General features: G+C 42.7%; 2 protein-coding genes across 2 annotated transcripts; one reads left to right on the top strand and one right to left on the bottom strand.

The window, feature by feature from the left end:
• Positions 1-1,421: 1,421 nt before the first annotated feature.
• Positions 1,422-21,205, top strand: CCDC65 (coiled-coil domain containing 65). The gene is made up of 8 exons (XM_072654549.1): positions 1,422-1,751; positions 6,000-6,167; positions 12,286-12,455; positions 15,674-15,812; positions 16,827-17,024; positions 20,170-20,388; positions 20,551-20,703; positions 20,806-21,205. The coding sequence occupies exons 1-8, from the start codon at positions 1,626-1,628 to the stop codon at positions 21,103-21,105; spliced, it is 1,473 nt and encodes a 490-aa protein (XP_072510650.1). The 5' UTR covers positions 1,422-1,625; the 3' UTR covers positions 21,106-21,205.
• A 392-nt stretch (positions 21,206-21,597) lies between these two features.
• Positions 21,598-25,394, bottom strand: FKBP11 (FKBP prolyl isomerase 11). The gene is made up of 6 exons (XM_072654550.1): positions 24,936-25,394; positions 24,712-24,777; positions 24,276-24,363; positions 23,779-23,812; positions 23,292-23,362; positions 21,598-21,835 (listed from the first exon to the last, which is right to left on the bottom strand). The coding sequence occupies exons 1-6, from the start codon at positions 25,377-25,379 to the stop codon at positions 21,618-21,620; spliced, it is 921 nt and encodes a 306-aa protein (XP_072510651.1). The 5' UTR covers positions 25,380-25,394; the 3' UTR covers positions 21,598-21,617.
• Between the last annotated feature and the right edge of the window lie 1,956 nt (positions 25,395-27,350).

Raw genomic sequence — 27,350 nt, forward strand, 5'->3', positions numbered from 1 at the left:
CAGGTAGCAGGGTTAAAGGATAACTTTTGTAGGTCACTCCTTGACTTGTTCCCATATTTAATCTCATTAACCCAGGCTCTAGAGAAATCTAGAGTACATTTAAAGATTTTATTTTTAATTAATATAATTTCAACCTCCTCATTAGTTAATTATTTCGATTCCATACCCCGGCTCATTAAATATTATTTATTCAGTAAACTGGAAAGCCTCCATTCCCAGTAGTAATTATGTTTATTTTTCTACATAGTAAAATCCCTTAATCTCCTTTTATATAAACATTAAAATTGTTGAATATATAATTTATTGACATATGAAATAAATAATAAATAATGGTTTGTAATATTTTGGCCATGAGAAAGACCAATGTAGAAGATTTCACTTCCACAAACAATAACCTTTCAGTTCGCTTCAGATAACAATTAGAATTTCTCAAAAATTCTCTTCATATTTCTCCTTGAGATGAGTCTCTCAGAAAATGTTCGTCTTTTTATCCCTCCTCTCTTCAGTCCTTATAAAAAAGTCTTTCCAAAACATATTGTGTATGCCAATTTCTCACAGTTTTCACAGTATTCCCTTCATAATTTTTCTTCATAATATAGCAGTTACGGAAATTCTCACAACTTTGAAATTCAATGTCTTATACTGGATAGGTCACTAGACTTTGAGTAAGGAAAACCCAGGTTCAGAATTTAGCAGAGATACTAGCTTCATGATCATGGGCAACAGAATTAATCTTTACCTGCCTTAGATTCCCCACTTATAAAAGGAGAGGGTTGTAAAAAGGAGAGGGTTCAATAAAAACACCCTCTGCCTATGCTCATAGGGAGAAGCTTCTCATAATGGGACATTGTCAACTGTACTTCCAAATTGCTTTTTCCACAACATTCCATTTGGCTCTTAAAGATACAGGTATAACATCAATCTATACCTTCTGTGAGTGAAACAATTGATACATAGAGGCTTATTTGGGTAGATGTTGTGTCCTCCAGTAAAATATAAGCTCTGTGAGAGCGGGAATGAGTTCATTTTTTTTCTTTGTATGCCCAGTGCCTAATGGAGTGCCTGGCACACAGTAGGCACTTTATAAATGTCGATTAAGTAGCACTGATAAACTCTTTCTTTACCAGGGGGCTGTCTATGCAGCTCATAGGTTGAAAGTAAACAATACTATGGCATTTAAGACCCTGCAGTCTACATTCCAATCAGACTGTATTCTAAAAGCTAGATTACAATCTAGCTGAAGAGGGGGCTCCATGTGGAGGGAAGGGGACAGCGGGAAGGCAAGGGATTCGGGAAGGAGGCTGGTAGTCTGGAGGAAAATCTTCGAATACCAAAGGGCAGAGAGAGTGCGAGACGGGGATGTGTCCTGTCCTTGCCAAGCATGGCCAGTTCTCGCCCCGCCCATCAGGCTGGAGAACCTGACCGTTGCTAGGAGACGGAGACGCTGCCTGGAATCTCAGCCTCTGCGGGCTTGGGCTGGTCGTGATCTTCGCTAAACCCCAGACCAGGCTTCTCTGCCCCAGCCCCCTCCCCATGCTGGAGTCCCAGCTGCTCCTATTTGGAGGGTAGTCTGTTGCCCGTTTCTTCCAGTCCTCCCGGGCACTTGACCGGCCGTAGCGGCAGCCATGCCAAGAAGGGGCAAACGGGGTCCTAAGACAGAGGAGGAGAGGTTACTGATGCTTCAGCATAAGATGATGGCCGAGGAGGAGCAACTCAGGAAGAAAGAGAGGCTCTTGAATCAGTTCTTGAAGGTAAGAGGGCCCGCCCTCAAGCCTCTGCCATCCTGCCCCTCCCTGGGAGTGCAGGGGTTTGCCCAGGTGTTGCCTAGCAGACCTGCTTCTACGCACCTGCTCTCCCATCATGGGGAGCTTGGGTTACAGTGTGAGTTACAGTTACATCGCTGCTGATGCTGGGAAGGGCTCGGATACAAGGGAGAGAGCCTTCAATCCGGAGTCCAAGAACTCTGGCCTTTCCCTTTCCCTCTGGTCCTTGGTGGCTTCAGGTATAAGATGGTGGTGTTGAACTAGGTAGCTAGTTTAATTCTTGGGGAGAGGGGCGGGTTAAGTATGGGAATAACTTACTATTTGTTAATGCAGATCCCAGCCCCACTACCAAAGGAGGGGAGGTGGTGTGTGTGGTAACCAGAAGTCCAGAAGTTCAGCCAATAAAAAGCTGAGGAATCCAGATTGTCTCACTGGAGATGGACTATTAACAGTGTCTGCTTAGTCATCTGTCCCAGCCTTGTCTGACTCTTCCTGATCCCTTTTAGGATTTTCTTGGCAAAGATACTGGAATGATTTGCCATTTCCTTCTCCAGCTCATTTTACAGATGAGAAGACTGAGGCAAACAGAGTTAAGTGACTAGCCCAGAGTCGCTGGTAAATGCCTAGAATCGGGCTTGAATTCAGGAAGATGAGTCTTTCTGATTTCAAGTCCAGTGCTCTATCCTAGTCTATCCTCCCTTAATTCCTGTAGCCCAGGGATGGAGTAGCCCGAGGAGGCCACAGGTTCTCCTCTAGATCTTCAAGTGAAATTCTGTGTGAAGTTTAGATTCAGTCAAAGGACAAAACTTGAGAGCCTAGAGGGCCACATGTGGCCTCCAGGTCTCAGGTTCCCCACCCCTGCTCTAGCCTAAGCAAAATCATTCTAACTCCTTGCTTCTCCAAAAACATCGAGTCTCTAAAGAAAACAGTAAGGGTACTTGGAGATCATCTAGGTCAACATCCTTATTTCATATATAACTCATGGCCTAGCACCAAACAATGGGCACAGGGGCTGACTCTAAAAGATTAATATCTCTTTGGCTTCTTTCCCTCATCCAAAGTTTACTCCCAGAGAATCTCCAAATATACACATGTTGTATTTCCATCCATGTGAGTAACAGGGGTCCCTAGCTCCCAGCCTCTCAGTGACATGAGTAGTATAAAATGGCCTTTATTTCACTTCACAGAAATATGCAGAAGATGCAAAGGATTCCCAGTAACTCATGAACAAAAAGCACATAAAGTACCCCACGTAGTTCCCCCTGGGAGTAACTGAGCTCAGGGTCACCTTTGGTATAGTATTCTCCCACAATCCTGTATAGGCTCCCAAAGATTTATAATGCTTTCTCTATGGCTTGGATTCCCACTGAAAAGCAAAATCACTTTGTGGCTGCTGAATGAGTAATACTTTTTCTTTTGGACTTACACTGCCCAAATAATTCACTGTATAATATCAGGAAAGGCAGGATCCTTGTCTTCTACACTAGAAGTTAGGGTTAAGAAAAATTGTCAAATTTCAATTATCAAATGAGATCTTCGTGAAGCACTTAGCACAGTGCCAGGCACATAGTAGGTCCTTAATACATGCTGGTTCTTTTCCTTCTTCTCCCACAACCCCCTCCACCCTCTATCTCTCTTTTTCCACTCAGGATATTAAAGTTCAGTAACATTTTCTATGAACTCTGCTTTGATTCATGGGGGCAAGTACAGGTCTGCTTTTGCTATGTACTTTGTTTTCTTCCACTTAATAGTATTTAATTTTTTCCAATTACATGTAAAGATAGTTTTCAACATTCACTTTTATAAGATTTCAAGTTCCAATTTTTTTTCTCCTTCCCTCTCTCCCTCTCCTCTCCCTTCCCCAAGACAGCAAGCAATCTGATATATTGCCTTGTGCTTCTGCAATAATTCTGTCACTGTCCCAGCTGTTACCCTCTCTTGTCTTGGGCTGGGAAAAGTCAGAAACACCTCTCCTGCTGAGTGGATTTGAAAGCAGGGGGAACACATGCAAAAAAAGATATTCAGGTCTGACATCTCACTTTTATAGGCCAGCAGAGATCGGGCAGCTCTGTGGATAAAACACATCTTCCTCAGAGTCCTAGCTAACCAGATCATCTTAGAAATAGTCCTAGTCCAGAAACTGGGCATAGACCAATGCCTGACACCGTATACCAGAGTAAAGTCCAAAAGGGTACGCAATCTAGATATGAAGACTACTACTATAAACAAATTAGGAGATCAAGGAATAGTTTATTTGTCAGATTTATGGAGAATGGAGGAATTTATGACCAAACAAGAGATAGAGAACATTATGAAATGCAAAGTGGATAATTTTGATTATATTAAATTGAAAAATTTTTGCACAAACAAATCCAAGATTAGGAGGGAAACAGAAAGCTGAGAAAGAATTTTTACAACTATTGCCTGTAATAAAGGCCTCATTTCTAAAATATATAGAGAACTGAGTCAAATTTAAAAGAATACAAATCATTCCCTAATTGACAAACGGTCAAAGGATATGAACAGGCTGTTTTCAGAGGAAGAAATCAATCTATAGCCATATGAAAAAATGCTCTAAATCACTATTGATTAGAGATGCAAATCAAAACAACTCTGATGTACCACATTACACCTATCAGATTGGCTAACATGACAAAACAGGAAAATGATAAAATGTTGGAGAAGATGTGGGAGAGTTGGAACTCTTAATTCATTGTTGGAAGAGGTGTAAGCTGATCCAACCATTCTGGAAAGCAATTTGGAACTATGCCTAAAAGGCTATAAAAATGTACATACCTTTTGACCCAGCAATAGCGCTTCTAGGGCTGTATCCCCAAGAGATCATAAAAATGAGAAAAGGATTCACATGTACAAAAATATTTACATCAGTTCTTTTTGTGGTGGACAAGAATTGGAAATTGAGGGGATGCCCATCAACTGGAGAATGGCTGAACAAGCTGTGGTATATGAATGTAATGGAATACTATTATTCTATAAGGAAATGATGAACAGGCTGACTTCAGAAAAACCTGGAAAAACTTATATGAACTGATGCTGAGTGAAGAGAGCAGAATCAGGAGAACATTGTACACAGTAACAGCCCACATTGTGCAATGACTAACTTTGACAGACTTAGCTCTTCTCAGTAATGCAGGGATCTAAGACAACTCCAAACGACTCATGGTGGAAAAATGCCATCCTCATCCAGAGAAAGAATTATGGAGTGTGAATGCAGGAAGAAGCAGACTATTTTCTCTTTTGCTATGTTGTTTTTCTCATGGTTTCTTCCATTCATTATAATTCTTCTATGCCACATGACTAATGAGAAAATGTGTTTAATAAATATGTATGTGTAGAGCCCATATGAGATTGCATACCCCCTTGGGGAGGGAGGGGGAGAAAATTTAAAACTTATGGAAGTGAACGTTGAAAACTGAAAACAAATAAATTAATAAATTTGGTAAAAAAAGAAAGAAGGAGTAGAAGCTTCAAAGTGATATAATTTTATTTGGTATCAATGCAAACAATTTAGCTTTCAAATAACAAGAAAATAAAATATAATAAAACTTACATAAAAAAAGAAATAGCTCTAGTCACTGGAAACCAATTAGGACACAGTCAGTGTTCTCTCAACAAGGCACTACTGGAGATGGCCACCTTCTCCATGGGAAGATATCCAGCTCATGACTTGATGATCAGATTGATTGGGGACCTCTCTCCAATCAATCCAGCTTACAGTTAGATCTTATTTTTCACCTGGCTTCACTTCTTTGGGAATTCTCTGAATTCTCTACCTTGCCACCTCATCTGGTACCTTCTCCCCTAGTCTCCATCATCTTTTTCAGTTTGCTTTTGTGTTTTGCCTTTCCTTCATTAGACTGTAACTTTCTTGAGGGCAGGGACTTTTTTTTGTATTTGTATCCCAGCTCTTGGTATAGTGCCCAGCACAGAGTGAGTGCTTAATAAATGTTTGTTGACAAACAGATTAAGGAAACTGAGACCTAGAGAACTGAAGTGTCTTGCTCAAATGGCACAAGTCATTTAAGCTCCAGGCTTCACCTTTGTTCTCTGGTTTAAACTGTTATCAAGCAGGCTCCACCCCACAGAAGTATTTCAGTAATGAACAAGAACCCCATAGCAAGTAGGTATAATGCCAAGTCAGAGTTTTGTGTTTTTCTACCTGTGACCCAGTAGGATGTGTCTACACTGGATGCTCTCTTTGTTTCCCCCTCACAGGACAAGCTGGCTAAGGAGGAGCGAAATAGTGCCTTGAACCTTAATAAGATCAACACACAGTGGAGAACCATCCTGAGGGAAGTCAAGGCCAAAGAGCTTCGCAAAGATATCGAGATCCTTAGCCAAACATTTGAAAGGGTGGTTGATTGCAAAGACAGTGTGATCAAAGTAAGCTCTGTTTCTGAATGTGTTATAATCTCCTTTTTCTTTGGTCTGTTTTATTGGGGAAACTAGTTTTCTTTCTTTCACTCAGGCTAGAAGTGCATCATCCAAACATGGGCCTAATTCCAGAATTGATTGGGGTGGAAACTTTTGAGGTGGAAATTAGGGATGAGGCCAGATTATAAAGGGCTTTAAAAACAAAATAGGGGATTTTATATCTGATATAAAATATATTCTATATAATGCATTATAATATATAAACATAATAATATATCTTTCAGGAGGGGAGTCATTGGAATTTATGGAGTAGGGGTGGGGGTGGGGTAATATGGCCAGACTTGTGATTTAAGAAAATTACTTTGGCAGATAAGTGGAGGATAGTTTGGACTGGGGAAAGACTTGATGCAGGGAGACCAACCAGAAGGATATTACAGTAATCCATGTTGAAGAGGTAATAAGAACCCTTGTAGAAGGGTGGTGGAGAGAAGGAGAAATAAATGAGTGATGATATAAAGTTAAAAAGACAAAAAATTGGCAACAAATTGAATATGTTGGGTAAGTGTAAGAAGTTAGGTATGATTCAGAAGTTGTGAGCCTCAGGGACTGTGGGGATGGCAGTGCGTTTTACAGTAATAGAAAAGTTGGGAAGAGGGGGAAAGTTTTGGGGGAAAGATAAAAAGTTATATTTTGGACGTTTAGTTTGAGATACATATTGGACTTCCTATCTGAGATATCCAAAAGGCAATTGTTGATATGGGACTAGAACTCAGGAGAAAGATGAGAGATAGCTATATAAATAAATCTTGGAATATTCTTCATAAACAACACAGTGGAAATTATCAGAGCTTATGACATCATCAAGTGAGATAGTATAGAGGGAAAAAGAGAGGAAGGGCTAGGATGAAACCTTAAACCCACAGTTAGCAGGAATGTCTTGGATGACGATCCAGCAAAAGAGGCTGAGAAGGAGGTGACATATATGTATGAGAAGAACTAGGAGAAAAGAGTGTCTTGAAAACCCAGAGATGAGGCTAGCTAGAAGGAAGGGCTGATCAACATCATTAACAGTTGAAGAGACATCAAGAAGGATGAGTATTTAGATTTGGCAATTGAGGGATCATTGGTAACTTTGGAGAGAGGAGTTTCTTTGAATGATGAGGTCAGAAGTCAGATTGTTGAAAGGTTAGAAAAAAGGTGAAAGGAGAGGAGGTGAATGTTTCCTAGGGTAGACAGCTTTCTCAAGGTGTTTAGTTAAGAAGGGGAAGTGAGAGATAGAACAATAGCTAGTGATGACCAAACAAGGGATAGAGAACATAAAGAAATGCAAAATGGATAATTTTGATTATATTAAATTGAAAAGGTTTTGCATAAACAAAGTCAATGAAACCAAGATTAGGAGGGAAGCAGAAAACTGGGAAATAATTTTTACAACCAGTGTCTCTGATAAAGGTCTCATTTCTAAAATATATAGAGAACTGAGTCAAATTTAAAAGACTACAAGTCATTCCCCAACTGATAAATGGTCAAAGGATATAAACAGGCAATTTTCAGATGAAGAAATTAAAGCTCTATATAATTATATGAAAAAATGCTCTAAACCACTATTGATTAGAGAAATGCAAATCAAAATGATTCTTAGGTACCACATCACACCTATCACATTGGCTAACATGACAAAACAGGAAAATTATAAATGCTGGAGAAGATTTGGGAAAATTGGAACACTAATGCATTGTTAGTGGAGTTGTGAACTGATCCAACCATTCTGGAGAACAGTTTGGAACTATGCCCAAAGGGCTATAAAAATGTACATACCCAGCAAAACCACTTCTAGGGCTGTATCTCAAAGAGATCATAAAAAGAAGAAAAGCACCTACATATACAAAAATATTTACAGCAACTCTTTTTGTGGTGGCCAAAAATTGGAAATTGAGGGGATGCCCATCAGTTGAGGAATGGCTGAACAAGTTGTGGTATATGGATGTAATGGAATACTACTGTGCTATAAAAAATGATGAACAGGCAGACTTCAGAGAGGCCTGGAAAGACTTATATGATCTGATGCTGAGTGACGTGAGCAGAGCAAGGAGAACATTATACACAGTAATAGCCCACATTGTGCAATGACTAACTTCAATGGACTTAGCTCTTCTCAGTAATGCAAGCATCTAAGACAACTCCAAAAGATTCATGGTGGAAAATGCTATCCACATCCAGAGAAAGAACTGTGAAGTCTGAATGTGAATCAAAGCATGCTATTTGCTCTCTGTCTCTCTTTTTTCTTTCTTGTGGTTCCTCTCATTCATTTTAATTCTTCTTTACAACATGACTAATGTGAAAATATTTTTAATAAAAGACGTGTGTGTGTGTGTGTGTGTATTTATATAGCCTATATCATTGCACACTATCTTGGAGTTGGGGGAGGGAAGGGAGGCAGAAAACATTTAAAACTCAAAAGTTTATGGAAGTGAATGTTGAAAACTAAAGATAAATAAATAAAGAAATTTTTAAAAATTAGCTAGTGATATGCTCATGTTTATAGCCAGCATGGAAGGATTCTGAGGAAGGGAGAAGACTGAAGGTAAGGAAGAGTAAGGAAGATTGGGAATAGGATGGGCTTGTGGAGAAGATGGGTGTATATGGGATCAGAGGTGCCCCTTGGCTAGAAGAAAGTTTCCCTGTTCCTGTGAGACAGTGGTGAGTGAAGACATAATAGGGGAAGATGGCTGAATGATATAAGATGAGGAGAGAAGAATTTTTTTGTGTGTGTGTGAATTATGAATTGAAGTCTTCAGTCTAGAGGACAGGAGAAGATGATGTCAGGAGAAATCTGAGCATCAATGAAAAGATTTGGAATAGCTATTGTGGTGAAAGGGATAGCAATTAAAGGTGTAAAAGGATTAGGATACTTGAGATTTTTAACATTTAACATTTGTAAAGGACCCAGTCAGCAAGGTTTTGTGATTTTTCTCCGGCTCCATTCAGGAGCACATAAATTGGAGCAAAGGAAGGGAATTATGGAAGTAATCCAAGGCTGGGGTAGACTTTAGCTTCTTCCGTGGCAGAAGTTAAACTCTAACAAATGTCCCAAGATAAATATCTTAGAAAAAATAAAAATTACTCAAACCCCCTCAATTAAATAGACCAAGACAACCAAATCTAAACCCCCTAAAGTCCAACCAAGAAACTCAGTCTGATGACACCAGGTTCTGAGCAATGAGAGTTTTCATAAAAGAAATATTAGACTACTACCTGCCCCCAAGCTCTCATTCATTTCCTCTCCCAGAGCATGATCCTTTCTTCTCTAGCCATGTGCTGTTTCAGTGCAACATCATGGTGATATTTCATGTCTTAGGCTAATGGTTATATAGCATGGCCTCTGAGATCCCTTTTAATTCTCATATTAGGGATATATGAATGATCCTTATGACAACCTACAATCCTAAAGTTAAGACAGTCTTGATGAGTAAGTTTCTGAATTGTTCAGCAAAGCTGGCAGGCATCTTTACACTCATGGAGTAGAACCCTCATTGGAAACGTTCAGAAAATCCTCATTTGCACCAGATCTACCAGGCAAAGAGATAACTTGGGGTCTGTATCACAGTGGGTCAGTAGACTTTGTTAGATTTTCATTGGATTCCACAAGAATGGTAAGAAAAGCTGGAAATCAATCAATCAATAAACATTTATTAAGCACTGTACTAGGTGCTAGGTACACAAATACAAAGAATGAAATAATCCCTGCATGCAGGTGAGTCAGGTGCATCTATAAATAGCTGCAGAACAAATACAGAGAATAAATAAGATTAAATAGGAAGTAGCTGAATATAATGTAATTTGGGAGGGAGAACCCTAGGAGCTAGGGGATCAGGAAAGGCACCATGTAGGAAGATGATGTCTTGAAGGAAGATATCTGGCTTTTGGACCTCCACTGAAATGATTCTTTCCTAATTTACCAACGATCTCTTAATCGCTAAACCTAAATGGTCTTCTCTCAGTACTAATTCTTCTTGACCCACCTCCTCCAATGACACTTCTGACCACTCTCTCCTCCTGAATACTCCCTCCTCTCTAGGTTTTCATGACGCTACTTTCTTAGCATTTGCCTTTGACCTGTTTGGTTGCTAGCTTATCATCCATACCATATTATGAGTGTTTTTCTATGTTTTGTCTTGAGCCATTTTCTCTTTTCCCTTTATGCTCTCTCAGTAACCTCATCAATTTTTATGGGTTTGACTATTACATCCATGCAGTTGACATCTAAATTCACATATCTAGTCTCTTTCCCGAGCTTCAATCCCATATCACCATTTGGACACTTCAAACTGGATGTCCTAGAGACATCTGGAATGTCTAAAACATTTTCACCAAACCCTCCTCTCTTCCAAATTTCTCTGTTTCTGTTGAAGGCACCGCCATCCTTTTAGTCTCCAAGGTTTGTAATCTTGGCATCATTATGAATTCCTCCCTTACCCCATGTATCTGATCAGTTGATAGATATGGCCATTTTGACTGTTACAATATCTCTCATGTATGTACATATATCTCTTTCTCTCTCTCTCTCTCTCTCTCTCTCTCTCTCTCTCTCTCTCTCTCTCTCTCTCTCTTTCTCCCAGAGGATCTAATATGGTTTCTAAGACAGGGTGGGTAGAGAAGAAAAGAGGGTCTAGTGCTTTGGGAAATAGTCACAGGGGGTATGGGTATGATATAGATAATATAGATGATGCAGCAAAGGAAACTGAATAAGTGGATGAATAGGTAGGAGAAGAGCCAGGACAGAATTAATATCATGAAAATGCAGGAGGAGAGGGAGGTTACCATTGTCAAAAAAAAACCCAGAAAGGTCAGGAAGACTGTGGACTAAGGAATGATCATTAGATATGTGTATTAGATCGTTGGTAACTTTGGAGAGAGCAATTTAAGTTGAGTGATGATGAGATCTGGAGCCAGATTATGGAAGACTGAGTAATGAAAAAAGGGCAGCTAGGTGGCCCAATGGATAGAGCTTTGGACCAGTAGTCAGGAAGACCTGAGTTCAAATCTGGTCTCAGACATTTACCAGCTATGTGACCCTGGGCAAGTCACTTAACCCTGTTTGCCTTGGTTTGCTCATCTGCAAAATGAGCTGGAGAAGGAAATGGCAAACCATTTCATTGTCTTTGACAAGAAACCCCCAGATGGGGTCATGAAGAGTCAGACACAAGTGAACAACAACAAAATGAAAAGAGAGGAAATGGAATTAATAAGGATAGATTTTTTTTTAGAGGTTTGGCTGAGAAAGGGAAGTGAAATATAAGATAAAATAGATTGAGATAGGGTCTAGTGAAACTTTTTTTTTTTTAAGGATTGGTGAGACGAGAATGTTTGAAGGCATTGGGGAATGATTGATGTGGAAAGGTTAAAGTTTTGACAGTGAAGGGAATGAAGTGGTAGAAATTTGCTGGTGAGGCTCGGAGGGGATGGGATCGAGAGCACCCACAAAGGGGCTGTTCTTGGCAAGAAAAAGGACTACCTCATTGTCAGAGACTAAAGGGAACAGGAGGAAAAGAATAGGGGGTGATGTTAAGGTGTTTGGAGAGGAAGAAAAGGGGGTAAGAGGGAACTGACCTCAATTTTCTCATAAAAAGGCGGGTTTTTCAGCAGAGAGATGGGGGAAGGTGTGGGATACTTGAAAGAAGAGAAAGTTTTGGAACAGACCATTACTTATTAGAGTGAAAGAGAGATCTGGTAACTGGCATTTTTTTTTTTTTAATTCATGTTGCTTAGAGAGTGAAGAATGTACCCTCAGGCCACTAGCTGACCCCATGCTACTCCTTCATCTCATTCTTGTTTTTCCTTCTATTTGTGGAAGACCCAGCACTTCCATAGCTCATGAGGTGACAGAAAAAAACCAAAACAAAACCATTGCCCTCATGCTACTTCCTGAATGAGCTCATGGAGAGCTAGCAATCTGTAGCTTCATTTTTATTCTTCCTCTCCTCTCCTCCCCTCTTTTTTTTACCCTCCTGTTCCTCCCCTTTCTCTTTTCCTCCTTACTCTCTTTCTCTCTCCACCTCTCTGTCCCTCCTACCCTCCATGTACAGGAGAAGAGTTACCAGGATGGTAACTAGTTATTTCTTCCCAGTCTTTAGCTAAGGACCTGATAGAAGCTGAAGACCAGTACGCCCATGCCCTGCAGGGTCACTTGCACAATGTGGATGAGCTCCTAGCGCTCCAGAGAAGCCGCCTGGCCTACCTGGAGGAGTGCTATAATGAGGAACTAGAGGCTCTCACCAAAGAATTCGAGACGGAAAGGTAGAGGGCCAGGGTGGGGGGGCTGGGTAGGTGGGTGGAGAGGGTGAGGCTGGGAGCCAGAGGGGAACAGGCAGAGAGAGAGGATGTGAAGGAGTAGAAAGATAAGAGGTGAGGCCAAGAGTGGCCTGTGAACCCCAGCACTATTCCAAGAAGTTTCTGGGCCAGACTAAGTCAGGAGGCTCTGCTGAAGTCATTAAAGATGCTGCTGGCATCCCTTCTAGCTTCTTTTCACTTTGGAGCTTCAGTAACACAAGATTGTCTGTGTGCAAGTCACCATGTCAGGTGCTGGGGAGACAAAGAGAAGAAATGATACAGTCCCTGTCTTCAAGAACTTTATAGTCTAATTGAGAGGGTAAAACAGGAATGGGGAACCTGAGGTCACATGTGGCCCTCTAGGTCCTCAAGGACAGCCCTTTGACTAAATTCAACCTTCACAGAACACATCCCCTTCATAAAAAGGTTTGTTCTGTAAAACGTGGACTCAGTCAAAAAGCCACACCAAAAACCTAGAAGGCCACATGTGGCCTGTAGGCCACAGGTTCCCCACCTCTGGGCAAGACATGCTCTGAGTTCAAAACAAAGCACACAAATGCAAAAGTCAAACGGAGAATCATGAGAGATTCAAGGAGGAAAGTATCACTTCTAGATGTGGGGATTAAAAAGAATTCAAGGAAGAGAGCAGAGGAAGGAAAGAAACAAGCCTTTATTAAGCACCTACTACATACTAGGCACTTCGCTAACAGCTTTACAAACATTATTTCATTTGATCCTTATGGTAACCCTGGAAGGTAATGCTATTATTATCCCGGGGTCAAGTACATATATAAACTGTCACCTCTCTGTCAGAAGGTGAGCAACATCCTAAATCATCTGCCCTCTGTAATCATGGTTATTCAGTTGTAATATTCTTGATATAGTATAAATTGTTTTCCTAGTTCTGCTTACTTCACTCTGCATCAGTTCAAAGGGATGCTCTCTCCCTCCCACCCTTTCCAAGAGGTTCCTCCCACTTTTAAAAAAAAATTACTCAGCACCCCCTGGAAATCTTTCTTTAGCCCTTTAACAGTTTTTTAAAATTTCCATCATTTCAAAAAACAAAAATTTTTTTTAAAGATGATGCATCTTAAATCTAATAATTTATTGTAAATTTGTGGGGGGGGTTTCCTACATTGAAATTTTGATGACACAGTATTACATCATGTAACTATAGTATGGTAACAAGCTATTAACTGCACATATTCCTGGTGATGCACACTGGACTTCTAGACAATGTGTGACAGGCTCACCTTTTCTCGTAGGTATTTTGGAGTTGTTCTCAGCTCTGAATATGTGTGTTGGGCATCACTGACATCATAATAGTTCTTTATATATATATATATATTTTGTTTAGTCATTCTTCCAAGCAATATGCTCTGGGCAACCCAGTATTGCTGCCCCAGTCAAGAGCTCTGGGGGTTTAAATCCGTGATCTCAGATCATCTGGCAGACCCCCTGAGTTTCTGTCCAGGGTTGAAGGCTGTATCTGTAGTCTTGCTCTGAGAGATCCCTTGCTTGGGGTTCTGGATTCCAAATCCATAATTCTGGCTCCTTCTGGGAGACCCCATGCTGCTGACCTGGGTGGAAGGCTGAGTCTGAGATCAGAACCTTTGGGAGCTCCCATGCTGCTGGTTAAACTCGGGGATTCGTGTGCTGGGTCCGAGTTATTGGTCCCCGGGGAAGACTTTGAGCTGATTGCCTAGGGGGCAGAGAGAGTCCAAGATCAGCTCTGAGCCTCCTCCCATTGCTGGCTTGGTTCTGGGCTCTGAATGTTGATTCCATGATCCCAGCCCACTGTTTTTTCAGCCACTAGACTGTAGGTCCATTTTGAGATCTTGGGCTGAAAAGATAGTTATCCTTTTTATATTTTCTTTTTAATTTTTCTGATCATTTCAGTGTAGTTTTGTGGGAGGTGATGAGCTGTACTGATTTCTCTTACTCTACTATATTAGGTAGTCTTCTGTGACATACAGTTTTTGACTGTAAAATGTCACTCTGTCGTTTGGTTTGGTTGGATTGTTTTTCCTTTTTACAAAGAAGGATTCCAGGGTTGGGGGCGGGTTTAAGTGATATTTTAGGAAATGAATGTGGCACAGTACAATTGAGTCCATTTATATACCACAATTTATTTGGCCATCCCAAAGTCTGTAGGATTTTGCTTCCACCTCTCCCAGATCTTTGCTAGAACCACTTTTCATGAAGATTTTTAAAGAGGATCACAAAAGGGTTGTAAACTCTCTGTCCCAAAATAACTTTTGCTCCTGAGTTCCCAATTTCCCTGCAGGGCTTAAAACCTTAGTCATCCTTGACTCCTTCAACAAAATCTACCTTTAATAAGTTACCAAGACTTATTTATTCTTTCTTTGCCTTCCTTGTCATGCTCTAGTTCACGCCTATCATCCCACACCTAGACTATTGCCATAACCTTTTGGTGTCCCTGCTTACAACCTCTTCTGTTTCTAAGCCATCCTGCTTCTGGTCACTAGACTAATCTTCTGAAGGCAACACTTGGATTGTACCCCTTCCCTCTTCAAAGACCTGAAGCAATGCCTTGAGGCTTACTGAGCAAAGTCCACACTAAACCAGCTATACAAGGTCATTTTCAATCTAGCCCTGTTTCCATTTTTAACCTTATCTCTCAGCACTTTCTTATAAGAACCTTGTGTTCTACTCAGTCTTAATTATTTATCATTTTGTTCTTGTTTTATCCCCTGCCTGGAATGACTCTCCTCTCCCCATCTCTAGATGTAAACCCAGGTCCATCCCTCAAAGCCCAGCTGAAATGCCAGCTTTTCCATAATGTGGTCCACACCCCAGCCAGAAATGACTCCTCCTGCCTCTGCACTACTGAACTGAACCTCTGCCCCCTCTGGAGCACCAATCATACTGTCTCATTGTAAATGTCTCCTAATTAGACTGTTAACTCTTTGAGGTCAGAGACCATCGTGGGTGTCTTTCTATTGCTTTGTAGCATTTAGCACAGTGATTTTCATTTAGTAGGCAGTCATTTTCTTAGTTTCAATGAATAATCCAGTGTGTGTAAGGGCAGGGAGGGGGATTTAAAAACCCCTTGGAGAATTCATCTGGACTCCATTTCTGTCTAGCTCAGGAGTTCTTGCCATGAGTCTCCCTTCTGGAACTCCCTGCACCTGATTCTTCCTTTTTCTCTGTAAATCCCACAGGAAGATGATCATTGACCAACATGAGCAAGAGATGCGCTACCTCCAGGACGTTTACTTGGCCATGGAGCAGAACTTCACAGACACTGAATATGAAGCTAAACTGGAGTTCCAAAGCATGTGGGATGATCTCAAAAATAAGGTATGGTGGGAAGGCAAGTGGGAAAGCATTAGGAGAGCAGCTTACTCAAGGCACTGGAGATGCAAGAAATCCCTTCTTTTGTCCCAGACTGTTCAGAAATGCTTCAAGTATCCACAGAGTTTTTCTCATTTCAGCTGCTGCTCCTTTGAGGCATTGCTATCTATGGAACTATCAGGAAAATTAGGTGAAAGGAGAAGTTCAAAGTCTTTATTCTCACAATGGGGTACAAATGGGAGGAGTCAGTCACAAGTATTTGTTGAGTGTCTACTATTTGCTAGGCACTGTGCTAAGCATGGGGGATATAAAGAAAGGCCAACCCTTTCCTGACCCCCACCACCAAAAAAAAAAAAAAAAAACCAACCCAACCAGTCCCTGCACTCAAGAAGTTCAAACAGTATGTCTCCAATTATGTACAGACAAGCTACACAGAGGATAAATTGGAGGTAATGGAAGAAGGAAGGCTCTAGAATCAAGGGAGATCAGGAAAGGCCTCTTGCATAAGGGAGGATTTTAGCTGGAACTTGAAGAAAATCAGGGAAGCCAGGAAATGAAGACAAAGGAAATCACAGGAGTAGAATTTTAGAACTGGAAGGGACAAATAATTAGAAATCATTTTCTTGAGACTCTTTTTACAGATGAGGAAACCAAGGCCCAGGAAAATTAAGTTAATTGCCCAGGGTCATAGCTGGTGATAGTCAGAAGAAGAACCCTGGAATCCTTGACTTCCACTTGAGCAGACTTTCTTTTATACCATGGCAACCACTGCCAAGAAAGGAAAGCAGAGGTAGGAGGGCAGAAGGAAGATCCAGGTTTCAGTTCTGCCTCTGATACCAGCTTTGTGGCTTAACCTCCTAGGCCTCTATTTTCTCATCTTCAAAATGGGACAACTTACAATGAGGTGCAAGTGGGACAATATTCCAGTGCTAAACTGTATTACACATGTCCAGTGTTAGGGAAGAGAAAGTGCGTTCCCCATTTGTATAAAGTGCTGCTTATTTCTGGGCCATTTTCTAGAACCTGGAGGAGAAGCACTTTCTACGAATGCAGTTAGAAAGCACAGTGGAAGATCTGTGGAGGAGGTTCCAGGATGCATTGAAGAATTATACTGATGCCACAGAAGATCGGAAACTTGCCTTTGAGACCTTGAAGACGAAGGATGAAAAGAGCTCCAAAGACATAGAGGTGCAGATGAAAAAACTGCAGAAAATCCAGGTGTGCACTGTTAACCAGAAATTCTCAGTCTGTATGTGTGATACCTCTTATCCTATCATAGAAATTTGAAAAACCACCTCCATAGCCTTCTAGTACAAGCCATAAATAAAGGACTCTCCACTATAACATAACCAATAAATGGTTGCCCAGCTTCTGCTTGGAGACCTCTAAGGAGGGGAGCCTATCACCTCTGAAGGCTACCTATTCAGCTTTGAGGTTAGTTCTGTGGTTAGGAACTTTTTTCTGATATCAAGCCTTAATTGACCTCTTTGCAACTTCCATCCAAAAATAAACACAGATATCATATACCTTGGGTCTTCTTTTCTCCAGGTTGAACATGCCCAATTCTTCACATGGCATAAGCCCAAGGCTCTCACTCCCCTGGTTACCCTCTTCTGGACACTCTCTAGTTTTATCAATGTCCTTCTTAAATCAAGGCACCCAGAACTGAACCCACTTCTCTAGATGAGGTCTTGACAGAGTATAATGGGATTATCGCCTTTTTTCCTGGAAGTTATGCCCCTCCTAGTGCAGCCCAAGGTTGCATTAGCTTTTTCCATAGCCACATCATATTGCTGTTTCTGAGTGAGCTTGTAGTTGGATCCTTTTTTTTCTCAGATAAGCCTTTAAATAGCCTGTAGGATAAGCCTCATTTTAGATGTATGGGGTTGATTTTTTTTGTACTCAAGTGTAAAACTTTTTATTTCTCCCTATTAAATTTTAACTTAATAGATTCATCCCAGAATTCTAGTCCAGAGGGTCTTAACTTTGTCATAGGTCCCCTTGGTGGTCTGGTGAAGCCTATGGACCCCTCCTCAGAATAATGTTTGTTTCCCATATTTATAATGAAGGAAATGCTAAATTTCTGTTAGTGATTAGTGAAAATATGTCGTTTTCTCCATCCAAGTTTACAGATGCCCTAAAATCTATCTTTACCTTGGGGATCCACAAATTATCGTTTAAGAACTTCTGCTTTTTTTTTTTATCAAGTTTCTGTCATCCATTATATTAATTGTTCCTTCCAGCTTTGTGGCATTTGAAAATTTGATGAGCATATCATACAATGCCTTTGTCTAAATCATTGACAAAAATATGAGAAAGCACCAGAAAAGTACAGATCCCCAAGGCACTCCACTGGAGACCGTCCTTACATTGAACTATTAACACTCCTCTTAGAGTCAGGCCATCCAACTAGTTCCAAGTTCACACCTCCCTGTCTTCCCTGCAACTGCAGAGTGAGATTTTTTTATAAAAAACTTTGGTGAAATCGAGATAAAATATTCCCATATTATGCTCCTCCTCTGTTAGTGCAATAATAATTCTGTCAAAAAAAAAGGAAATGAGGCTAATCTGGTATAGCTTGTTTCTGATGAGGCCATACTTGCTCTTGCAAAACATAGTTTCCCTTTTGGAATAGTCACTAATTATCTCTTTAAATGATCTTTTCAAGAATTTTGAGTCAAGTTCGCTGGTTTGTAGTTTACAGTCTTGAGATTTTTCCTGTGGTTCCTCTCCCAGTTTCTGTGATCTTTCAAGTTATCAATCAGTCTCAACTGCTGGGTTTTTTAGGACTGTTTTGGGTAAGTCAGGTGATTTAAAATCACCCTTTTTAATCACCAAGGTGATTAAACTGATACCAGTCAGTATTCTCTTAACGTTTTCTGATGTACCCTGGTTATCAGTTCAACATTAGTATTTCTTGATCCATCACTTCCAGCACTAAGGTCCAATCTCTTTCACAGAGAAAGCAGAAACAAAATAATAATTGAGCAGTTTTACATTTTCTCTTTTGTCAGTTATCATTGTTCTATCTACCCCAAACATTGGTCCGGTACTTTCTTCATTATTTTTTGTCCAGTATAATTTCCAAAGCCCTTTTGGTTGTCCTTGGATTCTCTCAACAGCCACAGTGCATTTTGAGCTTTAGTGTTTTTGACACTATTTTTCAGGACCATGCCGCATTCTTAGATTCATCTCTTGTTATCTGGCCTTGCTTCCTTCTTCAGGTCATTTCTTTTTTTCCAATCTAAGTTGGCTGGTGCATTCCCAGTGCATCTGTATTGGACTCTTCAGACAAATTCCAAATTTTCTTCTCATTGAAATTTGCATCTTCAGAATTTCATTCTTGAGCATCTCCCATACCTCCTGACTTCAGGCTAACTTACCCTGAAGCATTTTGGTCAATGAGATTCCACGTAACTTTCCTCTAAATCCACTGAAATCTGTTTGCTCCAAATCTAGGACATGTCAGACTGTACCCAGTTTTTCTCTACTTTATCACAAACTCTTAGTCACTTCCCCTTGAGGTTCCTATCATTTCCACATCAGCAACTAGCTCTTCTCTGTTAGTGACAATCAGATTCAAAATAGTTCCTCCCCCCTTCTCCCCTTGCTGATTCTTCCACCTTATGGAGGAATTATCACTGAGGCAACTCAAGGAGTTATGAGATGCTCTGCTTTTGATGGAGAGAAAGTTCTACCAGGCATCTGTGTCACTAAAGTTCCCTATTATGACCCTATCATGCCCCATGCCAAGTTTGTGGTTTGTTTCCCAAACTTGCCACTACTTCTTTCTGTCCAGGTAGATTACAGCATACTGCAGTGACAAAATCACTTGCATTCTTCCCTCCTTTGGCCTTCATCCAAATACTCTGACATAATCCTTCCTCTGGTGTATTTCATCACAAAGATACCTTCTTAAAAAACAATGCTATCTCACTACACTTTTTAATCTACATGGTTATGAGGTAGCTAGGAGGCTCAGTGGATAGAGCACTGGGCCTGGAGTCAGGAAGACCTGAGTTTAAATCAAGGCAAGTCATTTAACCTCTGTTTGCCTTAATCCACTGGAGAAGGAAATGGCATAGCAATCCAGTATCTTTGCCAAAAAAATCTCATGGATCATATAGTCTACAGTGTCATGAAGAGCTGGATATGACCAAATGACTGAACAACAACTAGTCATGGGTTTCATCAAACTCCTACTCTTGGCTCTCATTTCAGGCACCAGACCTGTGACTGGGTATTCTCCAACCCCTGGATGTTAGGATCTGTCTCTCCTCTAGCCTGTTTTTCTTGAGCTACAAAATGAAGGATGAAATAGTGTTTCTAACTCTGAGATTTTGATCCACTCTCTGTTAACCAGGACTCCATTGCTATCCTGCGGGCTAAAGTCTCGGTACACACCCGTGAGAATGAGGAACAAAACAAGCATATTCGTGTAGACAAAGACCTGGTCCACAGGCAACTTCAAAAACTCAAACAACAAATGCATCTAGCACGGGCAGAGGCTCGACGCAACCTGGCCAAACTGACGTGGGAGAGTAACATCGCCCTCAGAGCCCTGAAAAAAATTGTTGAGAAGGTAGGAACAGAATGGAACTACCTCACCCTTTTGTCCCTGTTGTTGCCTTTCCCATTCTTCCTTGTCTCAACATTTTGGCCCTCTACCCTTTGTTTGTGATCATCAGAAAGGTTTCCCTAGCTCCCTTTCTTAATTCATAGTCCCCCTCCCTCCATTCTGCAGGGAGATCTCATCCTGAGACTTGCAGAAATATGTAGGAAGTTTGAGACAGAGGAAGAGAAAATCCTACCCTTCTATTCCTCAATGTTGACAGCAGAGGAATTGCAGGAAGTAGAGCAAAATGATGAAGAGGAACCTACAATAGAACTTGCTAAGGTGAGGTATCAGGAGAGAGGGCCAGGAGGGAAAGAAAGGTGAAGGGGATTCTTGTCAGTAGTCTCAGCACTCACTGTGCCTTTTCCCCCCCTAAACACCCAGCTGATGGAGAACTACACAGGTTTGGAGAATTTCTGGAAAAGGTATAACAAGGTAAAGCTGGAACAATTAAGCCTACAGCGCAGACGAGCCCAACTGCTGGAAACCAACGAGAAGCTGAGGCATATGCTCAAGCAGTACCTGGATAGTATCTCAGTGAATGATGAAGTGCTGAGTCAACTCAACCCACTATTTATCGTCAACCAACGCAGCAACATCCCCATGCCCCAAATAGACAGCTCAGAAAAGCAGCCTATCTATAACATCATCGAAGCTGCCCATGTGGCATCCCGCACACTGTGACACCCTTGTCAATGATGTCCTCAGAGAACCAGCTTCTCCCTAACCCTCAAGTATTTTCCCTCAGTCAGTAGAAACTCGATATTAAAGGTTTCCATAAAGATCTTGGGTATGTCATAGCTTTGGGTTTCTTGTGAAGATACTGGTTACAGTCACACTAAACTATCACTTAAAGGGAAAGAGAGTCATATACCAGGGATTATAACCCAAATAGACTAAGTGAGGCTAGGGGGCCACTAAGAAGTCCCCTTATCGTGGCCATTATAGAAGAACCTTGACCGCAGTCCACAACCTGGCCCCCAAGCAATATAGGGTCCCAGGTAATCAGTAGGCAGCCTCTACCTTTTGGACCTAGGTTGAGTTTGGGATGGAAGATGGGAAAATATGAGTAGGTCATGGGGCAGAATTTCCCACATCCCCTCTGCTAGCCAATGTCTAACTGAATGTTTTTACCCACTCTCACCCCACTTACAAAAGCAGCCCAGAAAGAACAGGTGAAAACAAGGGAAGAGGTTTTATTTTTTTTTGCTTTTGTTTTTCTTCTCCTCTCTGAGCTTCTTCTTAGAGATCTTGGGGCTGCTGGCTTTGCTGTACAGGTAGTAACCAATGAGACCCAGGAGGGCTGGTACCAGACACATGCCCAGAAGAGGAAAGAGAGTTTTCACCACTTTTTGCCAGTAGCTGGCTCGTACCAAGGCGATCAATTCCACCTCAAACTGCAGCACTGCATCCCCTGGGAGGCAGACAGAGTTTTAGTGTCAGTCACTAGACATATTACCAGTGAATCAGAACCTGAAATGAAGACTGGGCCGTAGAGAAACCAAGCAAGGAAGGTTAGGAAAATTTAAACTTGTGCTCATCATCCCTAAGTCTAGAGCTGAAGGAATGACAGGCTAGAAGCAGAAAATGGTGATAACACAATAAAGGGGCCTGTTCTGAACCACCTCTAAGGCTAGTTTAGAGCAAGAAATTATCTCAGTACTCTCAAGTCTCTGCAAATTAAAAATAATAGAGAATTACATGTTAGGATTCTCTCTATTCCTCCTCCAAGTACAGCCAAATGGGTGGAATCTTTGCAACGATTGAAAGTGGAGATAGAAGTGATTTAAATCCCATCTACTGAGCATGCCCCATATGAATGCCAGAATTCCTGTAGGCCCTTCCTAGGAACTTCAGTGGTGGTGGTGGTTGTGCTCATCCTTCATTGCTGAAGAAGTCCACACCATCAGGGAAATGACGACATGACTTGCACTTGCCTTTGTTTTGAGTGAGGGAGGGCTGTGCAGGTCACCAGCCTCCCTTCTCCTCCAGAGCCATCTGAGTCTAGTGACCAGATATTCATCAGGATGACTGGGGATGACCCAGGCCCTTTTAGGCCAAGGCCTATTCAGGTACTCACTTAGGGTGAGGTAATGCTCCTTCAGTGAATAGGCCTGTTTAAGAAGTAGTCAGGGAATGGTCCCTTTAATGAGGCAAAGGAAAAATAGCTAAATCAAGCTGGGAGGGAAACAGCAACAGTTACTATTGATAGTCACTCTTAAGCCAGGAGGGTCCAGAAAACAGCCCTTGAGTAGAGCTTGGGAATTTCAGCATATTTCAGTAGTAGAGGAAATGGCTTAAGAAGGATAAGGAGGGAAAAGAATAGAAAATGTAAGGCAAGCAAGCAGGGAGAGAAGAACAAGAGTGGGTTTGGGAGAAGGGGAACAGGACCCTTTCCTTGTCCCTACAATGGCCCCAAGACACTGGAATATTGTAGCTAATAGAACAGATGTTATGGTCAGAAGCTGTACAAAGTGATACATGCTAGACATTGGCAACTACTTACTGAGAGTTTTAAAAATGGTGGCAGTAGTTCCTCACTGGGCTTTTTTTTTAAACCTGCTTGGATGTGATCATTTTTTAACAACGCTCTCCCTTGTCTGGGACAGAAAAGTCCCAGATGGGAAAAGTACAATGAGGAAAGGTTTAGGTCATATGAAAATACAGGCAAGCAGGCTCTTGTGGCTCAAAGAGGCCAAGACTGGCCTTAGCAACCCTGACAGGAAACAGACAAGTCAACAAAGAAGATGATGTGAAAACTAGAGACCCAAAGCATCAACCCTTCTCAAAGAACCCACCAACCCCTTTCAAGATGTAACCTAACCCAGCACTCTGGAACTCTGAATTTGGAGGAATCCTGGTATGTTTACCTGGGATAGATGGGGGGAATCCACGTTTTCCATAGGCCAAGTGAGGGGGTATGACTGCCCTTCGCTTCTCTCTAAGGGAGGGAACACAAGTCAAAGCCAGTGGGCAGGAAGGCCTCAAGTTCCGCAGCATTTCCAAAGCCATCCTGGTAAGTTATGTTCTATATCCACAGATGCACAACCCAAATGAGCTCCAAATCTCTTCCACCCAGGAACCAAAAGTGAACAGTCAAAAGCTCAAGCTCTCCAAAATTTCTCTTAACAAAACAGCCAGGGAGAAGGGAAGAAATATGGGCAATGGGCCCCCTGTAGGATGTCTTGAGTCCTGGTCCCTGGCCAATGTTTACCCAATGTTTTTAATTCTTACCTCTCTAGTTGCTTCATTTCCTACCTCACCTCCTTAATGATTGAAATGGCTTTCTGCATTTGAGGTTTCAGTAATAAAAAAAAAGGAATGCTCCCATGACCACCCCAACCCAACAATACTCACCCTACACACATGTCCAGCAGGCTCTGCTCCAGGCCTTAGCAATGGCAGGAAAACAACCAGGGAAAAGACACAACTGAATGGATATGGAAGTGAAGTCAAAGATTCTCCCACTCTGCTTCCCTCAAAGCATAAAAACTTTGGTTCCCCTCCCTACTCTTTCAGTTTCAACTTGGGGTTTAGGAATAGGGGAGAAGGGATGCCACGATGAGTGAGGTTTGAATTACAGCGCCTTACTTAGGCATACACTTTAGAATCACAAAGTGTTTTTGTCCTCATTTCATCCCCACAACAAATCTGTCTAGAGAAGTCCGGCACAAGTGGGCCCAAGAACCAGATTTCCAAAAGCCACCTGAGTGGGGTGGGGAACCACAAGGCTTCTGTGGTTGGTTCCCTGCCTTCACTGCCTCTGGAGGGCCAATGTCTGATGCCAGCCTGGGGTATCTCACTAAAAGAGAACTAGACGCAACGTTGGGGCAAAAACCCTAGATCAGGGATACCTGGGATGACCTGCTTTTGGCCCAGCTCTATAACCAAGGGGTCCCTGGTCAGGGAGGTGTCAACTATTCGTCCATCTTCAAGGCTGCCCTGAGGGAGAAGACGTCATCAGCAACCACCTAGACAACTTTCCCCTGGAATTGAAACACCGCCCGCTCTGTCCCCCATCTCTGCCCTCCCCCAAGCCTCAGTGAATCCACACCTGACCCCATCGGGAGGCAGCCTTGGGCTCATCGTGCTCAGGCCAAAAGAGGGCGGACAGGAGAGGGAACCCACCCAAGGTTGGACCCCTCTCGGGGAGGGCCTCCCCCGCCACATGCTCCCGGAGCGAGGGGAGGGGCAGGGGCAGCTCCCACTCCCGCAGCCCTCGCCACGTGTCCCGGCCAAGCTGACGTGTTTCTGTGGGGCCCCACCCCCAAACCCAGGCAGGCTCCTCACCGTGTAGTGAATGTGCAGGGTGTCTCCGAAGGCAGCGGCCTCGCTGCAGGCCTCCGGGGGCTCTACCTACGGCACAGCAGGAGGCAGCGCTTGGTGGGAGGGAGAAGCCCCGGGGGCTCTCCCGGGGAGCCAGGCTACCCAGCCCCCAGCTTAGTGCCGGGCCACCCCGGCGCAGGAGGAGGGGTCCGGAGGGGCCGGGCCGGGGTGGGGGTCCCCGCTCTCACCAGGGTCTCCAGCTGGAGGGTCCGGATGGAACTTTCAGTTTCACTGCCGGGCTCGGCGAGGCTCCCGGAGCTTCCCAGCAGCAGCAGCAGCAGCAGCGGAGGCTGGAGCGGGAGGAGCGTGGGGACCATGGCAGGCCGTGGGGCGTGGGCAGCGGGTCGCACGGCCGGGGGGCGGCGGCGGCGAAGACGATCGGAGAGTCCCGGGAGCCCCAGCCAGGCAGGACAGGATGGGGCGGAGCGGCTCCTCCTCCGCCGCCCCTCCCCGAGCTGGGCCCCGCCTCCCTGCCAGTTAGGAGACGGCGATGGGGAGGTCCTGCCCCCCCCCGGGGAAAAAGAAAAAGAAAAGCGCCCCCCAAACGCGGTGGCGGATCGCCGTGGGCTCCGGACGCGCGCCCGAGCCCGCTCTGTTCCCAGCCAGGGGGCGCCCCCCCTCTGCCCCAGCATCTCCCAGTTTCTGGACCATTTCTGCCACCCGTGTTTCCTGCTCCTTAGACCACACCGCGGGAAGCGTGGAGGTCAGTTTCCATCTAGGAGTGGGTTGAGTGGAAGCCCGACTCCTCCCACCTGGTTGGTACCCAGCTCTGGCAGGGAACCTGTGGATATTGTGGGGCCCCGGGGCCTATCCAGGTCTTCCTCCCGAGCCCCACCATCTTCTCCTCCTTCCTGTCATTATCATAGAATCCCAAAATTTGAGAATTGAAAGGGACCTTTGGTGGCCATTTGGTCCGACTCATAATCAAAAAGGAATCATAATAACATACGTGGACATTCCGCTGATGAGTGAAGACTTCTTAGTGAGGAGAAGCCCATTGTGCACAATGTGTACGAGCCATCCCCGCTCTGTACATTTGTCTCTTTGCAACTCCAACCCATTGCTTCTGGTTCTGCCCTCTGAGGTTCGAGGTCATAGTACTTCATATGACAATCCTTTTTACTTGCAGAGTTATCATGTTCTCCCTGAGCCTTTTCTTCTGCAGGCTAAACCTCTGCAGTTCCTCCAGCTGCTCCTCCAAATACTCAACAGCTTATCTTTCTTAAATTGTGATGTCCGGAACTGAATACTCCAGATGTGGTCTGACCAGGGCAGAGTACTGTCACTTCCCTAATCTTGCATTTGAGACCTCTCTTAATATAATAGCCAAGGATTACATTAGGGTTTTTTGCCTTTGTTTTTGCCTACCGCATCATACTGCTGACAGATTGAGTTTGTAATCCAATAAAATACTTAGAACTTTTTCAGGCTGCCATATAGCTATGCATCCTCCATCCTGTACTTGTAAAGTTGAGTTTTTTAACCCAAATATAACTTCACATTTATCCCTATGAAATTAATCTTATTTCCATCCAATGGTGTCCAAAATGAAGTGCTCCCATCTCCTGGGGTATATGAGATTGTCTCTTGGGGTGTCAGACAAACAATGGGAAGGTGAGTTATCTGATCTCTCTGGTGATCAGCCAACTGAAGGGCACAGCTTCAAATACAACTTCCTTCCATCCACCATCAACCAGCCCTCCCAAACTGTGCTTCCTTCCACCCCTAGCAGCATAAAAATGAAGAGGGGACGTTCAAAAGGGAAGAAATAGAGGTGGGGGGAGAAAGGAGAGAGAGGGAAAAGACAAGTGGAGCAGGGAAAGAGACAAACAACTGGCAAGGCTAGTTTAGACAATGAAGGACTTGCAAAGGCAGCTCAGTCCAGCAACCTCATCCACTGGTGTGATAAGCACATGTGCAGATTTCATGGAGCAGCTCAAGAGGATGGTCCCTGATAAGGTTTACACTTTGTTCATCATTTGGTGCTTTTTGAAAGGTGTAGTATCACAATACTGGTACTTCTTTCTTTTACCATATTTTCATTTTTCTTGTGTTTTATTGATTTGGTTCAATTTAAACATATGTGTATGTATATGTGTGTGTGTGTGTGTGTGTGTGTGTATAGATAGAAAACCATGTCTAGTGAACCATGTGCTAGTCTTCGGATTGGAAAGGGAATCATCCCCAGAAAATTCTACTCTTGATTACAGTTAGGTATTTATTTTGTAATAAGCAGTATGTAAGTAGACCATAAGCTTCTTGAGGATATATTTATATATGTACTTTTATATTTAAAAATGACCTGTTGAACTAACTTGAATAGAGACAGAAGGGAGGATTTTTTTCCCAGCTGAGTTGGAGGCAGGAAATCGTAGACTTCAAACTAAATCCCTTCATTTTTACAGATAAAGACACGAAGTGAGGTCAAAAGAGGCCACAAAACCATACTTGAGCTAGACTTTGAAAGACTGTATTAATAGCTGTATTAATGTGACCTATCCACTTCAACTTCATTCTAGTCTAAATTAAATTCTATCTTAGTCCATTTTTCATTTGGGTTCCCCACCTTTTTAAAGTGCATTGACATAAATTGTTCAGTTTTT

Source organism: Notamacropus eugenii, chromosome 3, assembly GCF_028372415.1.
Source record: "Notamacropus eugenii isolate mMacEug1 chromosome 3, mMacEug1.pri_v2, whole genome shotgun sequence".
NCBI classification, from domain to species: domain Eukaryota; kingdom Metazoa; phylum Chordata; class Mammalia; order Diprotodontia; family Macropodidae; genus Notamacropus; species Notamacropus eugenii.

Excerpts from the sequence above, each read along its gene's own strand:
- CCDC65 (XM_072654549.1), top strand. The coding sequence starts at position 1,626 with ATGCCAAGAAGGGGCAAACGGGGTCCTAAGACAGAGGAGGAGAGGTTA. Across the intron at positions 20,389-20,550 it reads TGAAAAAAATTGTTGAGAAG|GGAGATCTCATCCTGAGACT; the intron begins GTAGGAACAGAA and ends TCCATTCTGCAG. Across the intron at positions 20,704-20,805 it reads CTACAATAGAACTTGCTAAG|CTGATGGAGAACTACACAGG; the intron begins GTGAGGTATCAG and ends CTAAACACCCAG.
- FKBP11 (XM_072654550.1), bottom strand. The coding sequence starts at position 25,379 with ATGCTGGGGCAGAGGGGGGGCGCCCCCTGGCTGGGAACAGAGCGGGCT. Across the intron at positions 24,778-24,935 it reads CCCTCCAGCTGGAGACCCTG|GTAGAGCCCCCGGAGGCCTG; the intron begins GTGAGAGCGGGG and ends GCTGTGCCGTAG. Across the intron at positions 21,836-23,291 it reads ATTCCCCCCATCTATCCCAG|GGGATGCAGTGCTGCAGTTT; the intron begins GTAAACATACCA and ends TCTGCCTCCCAG.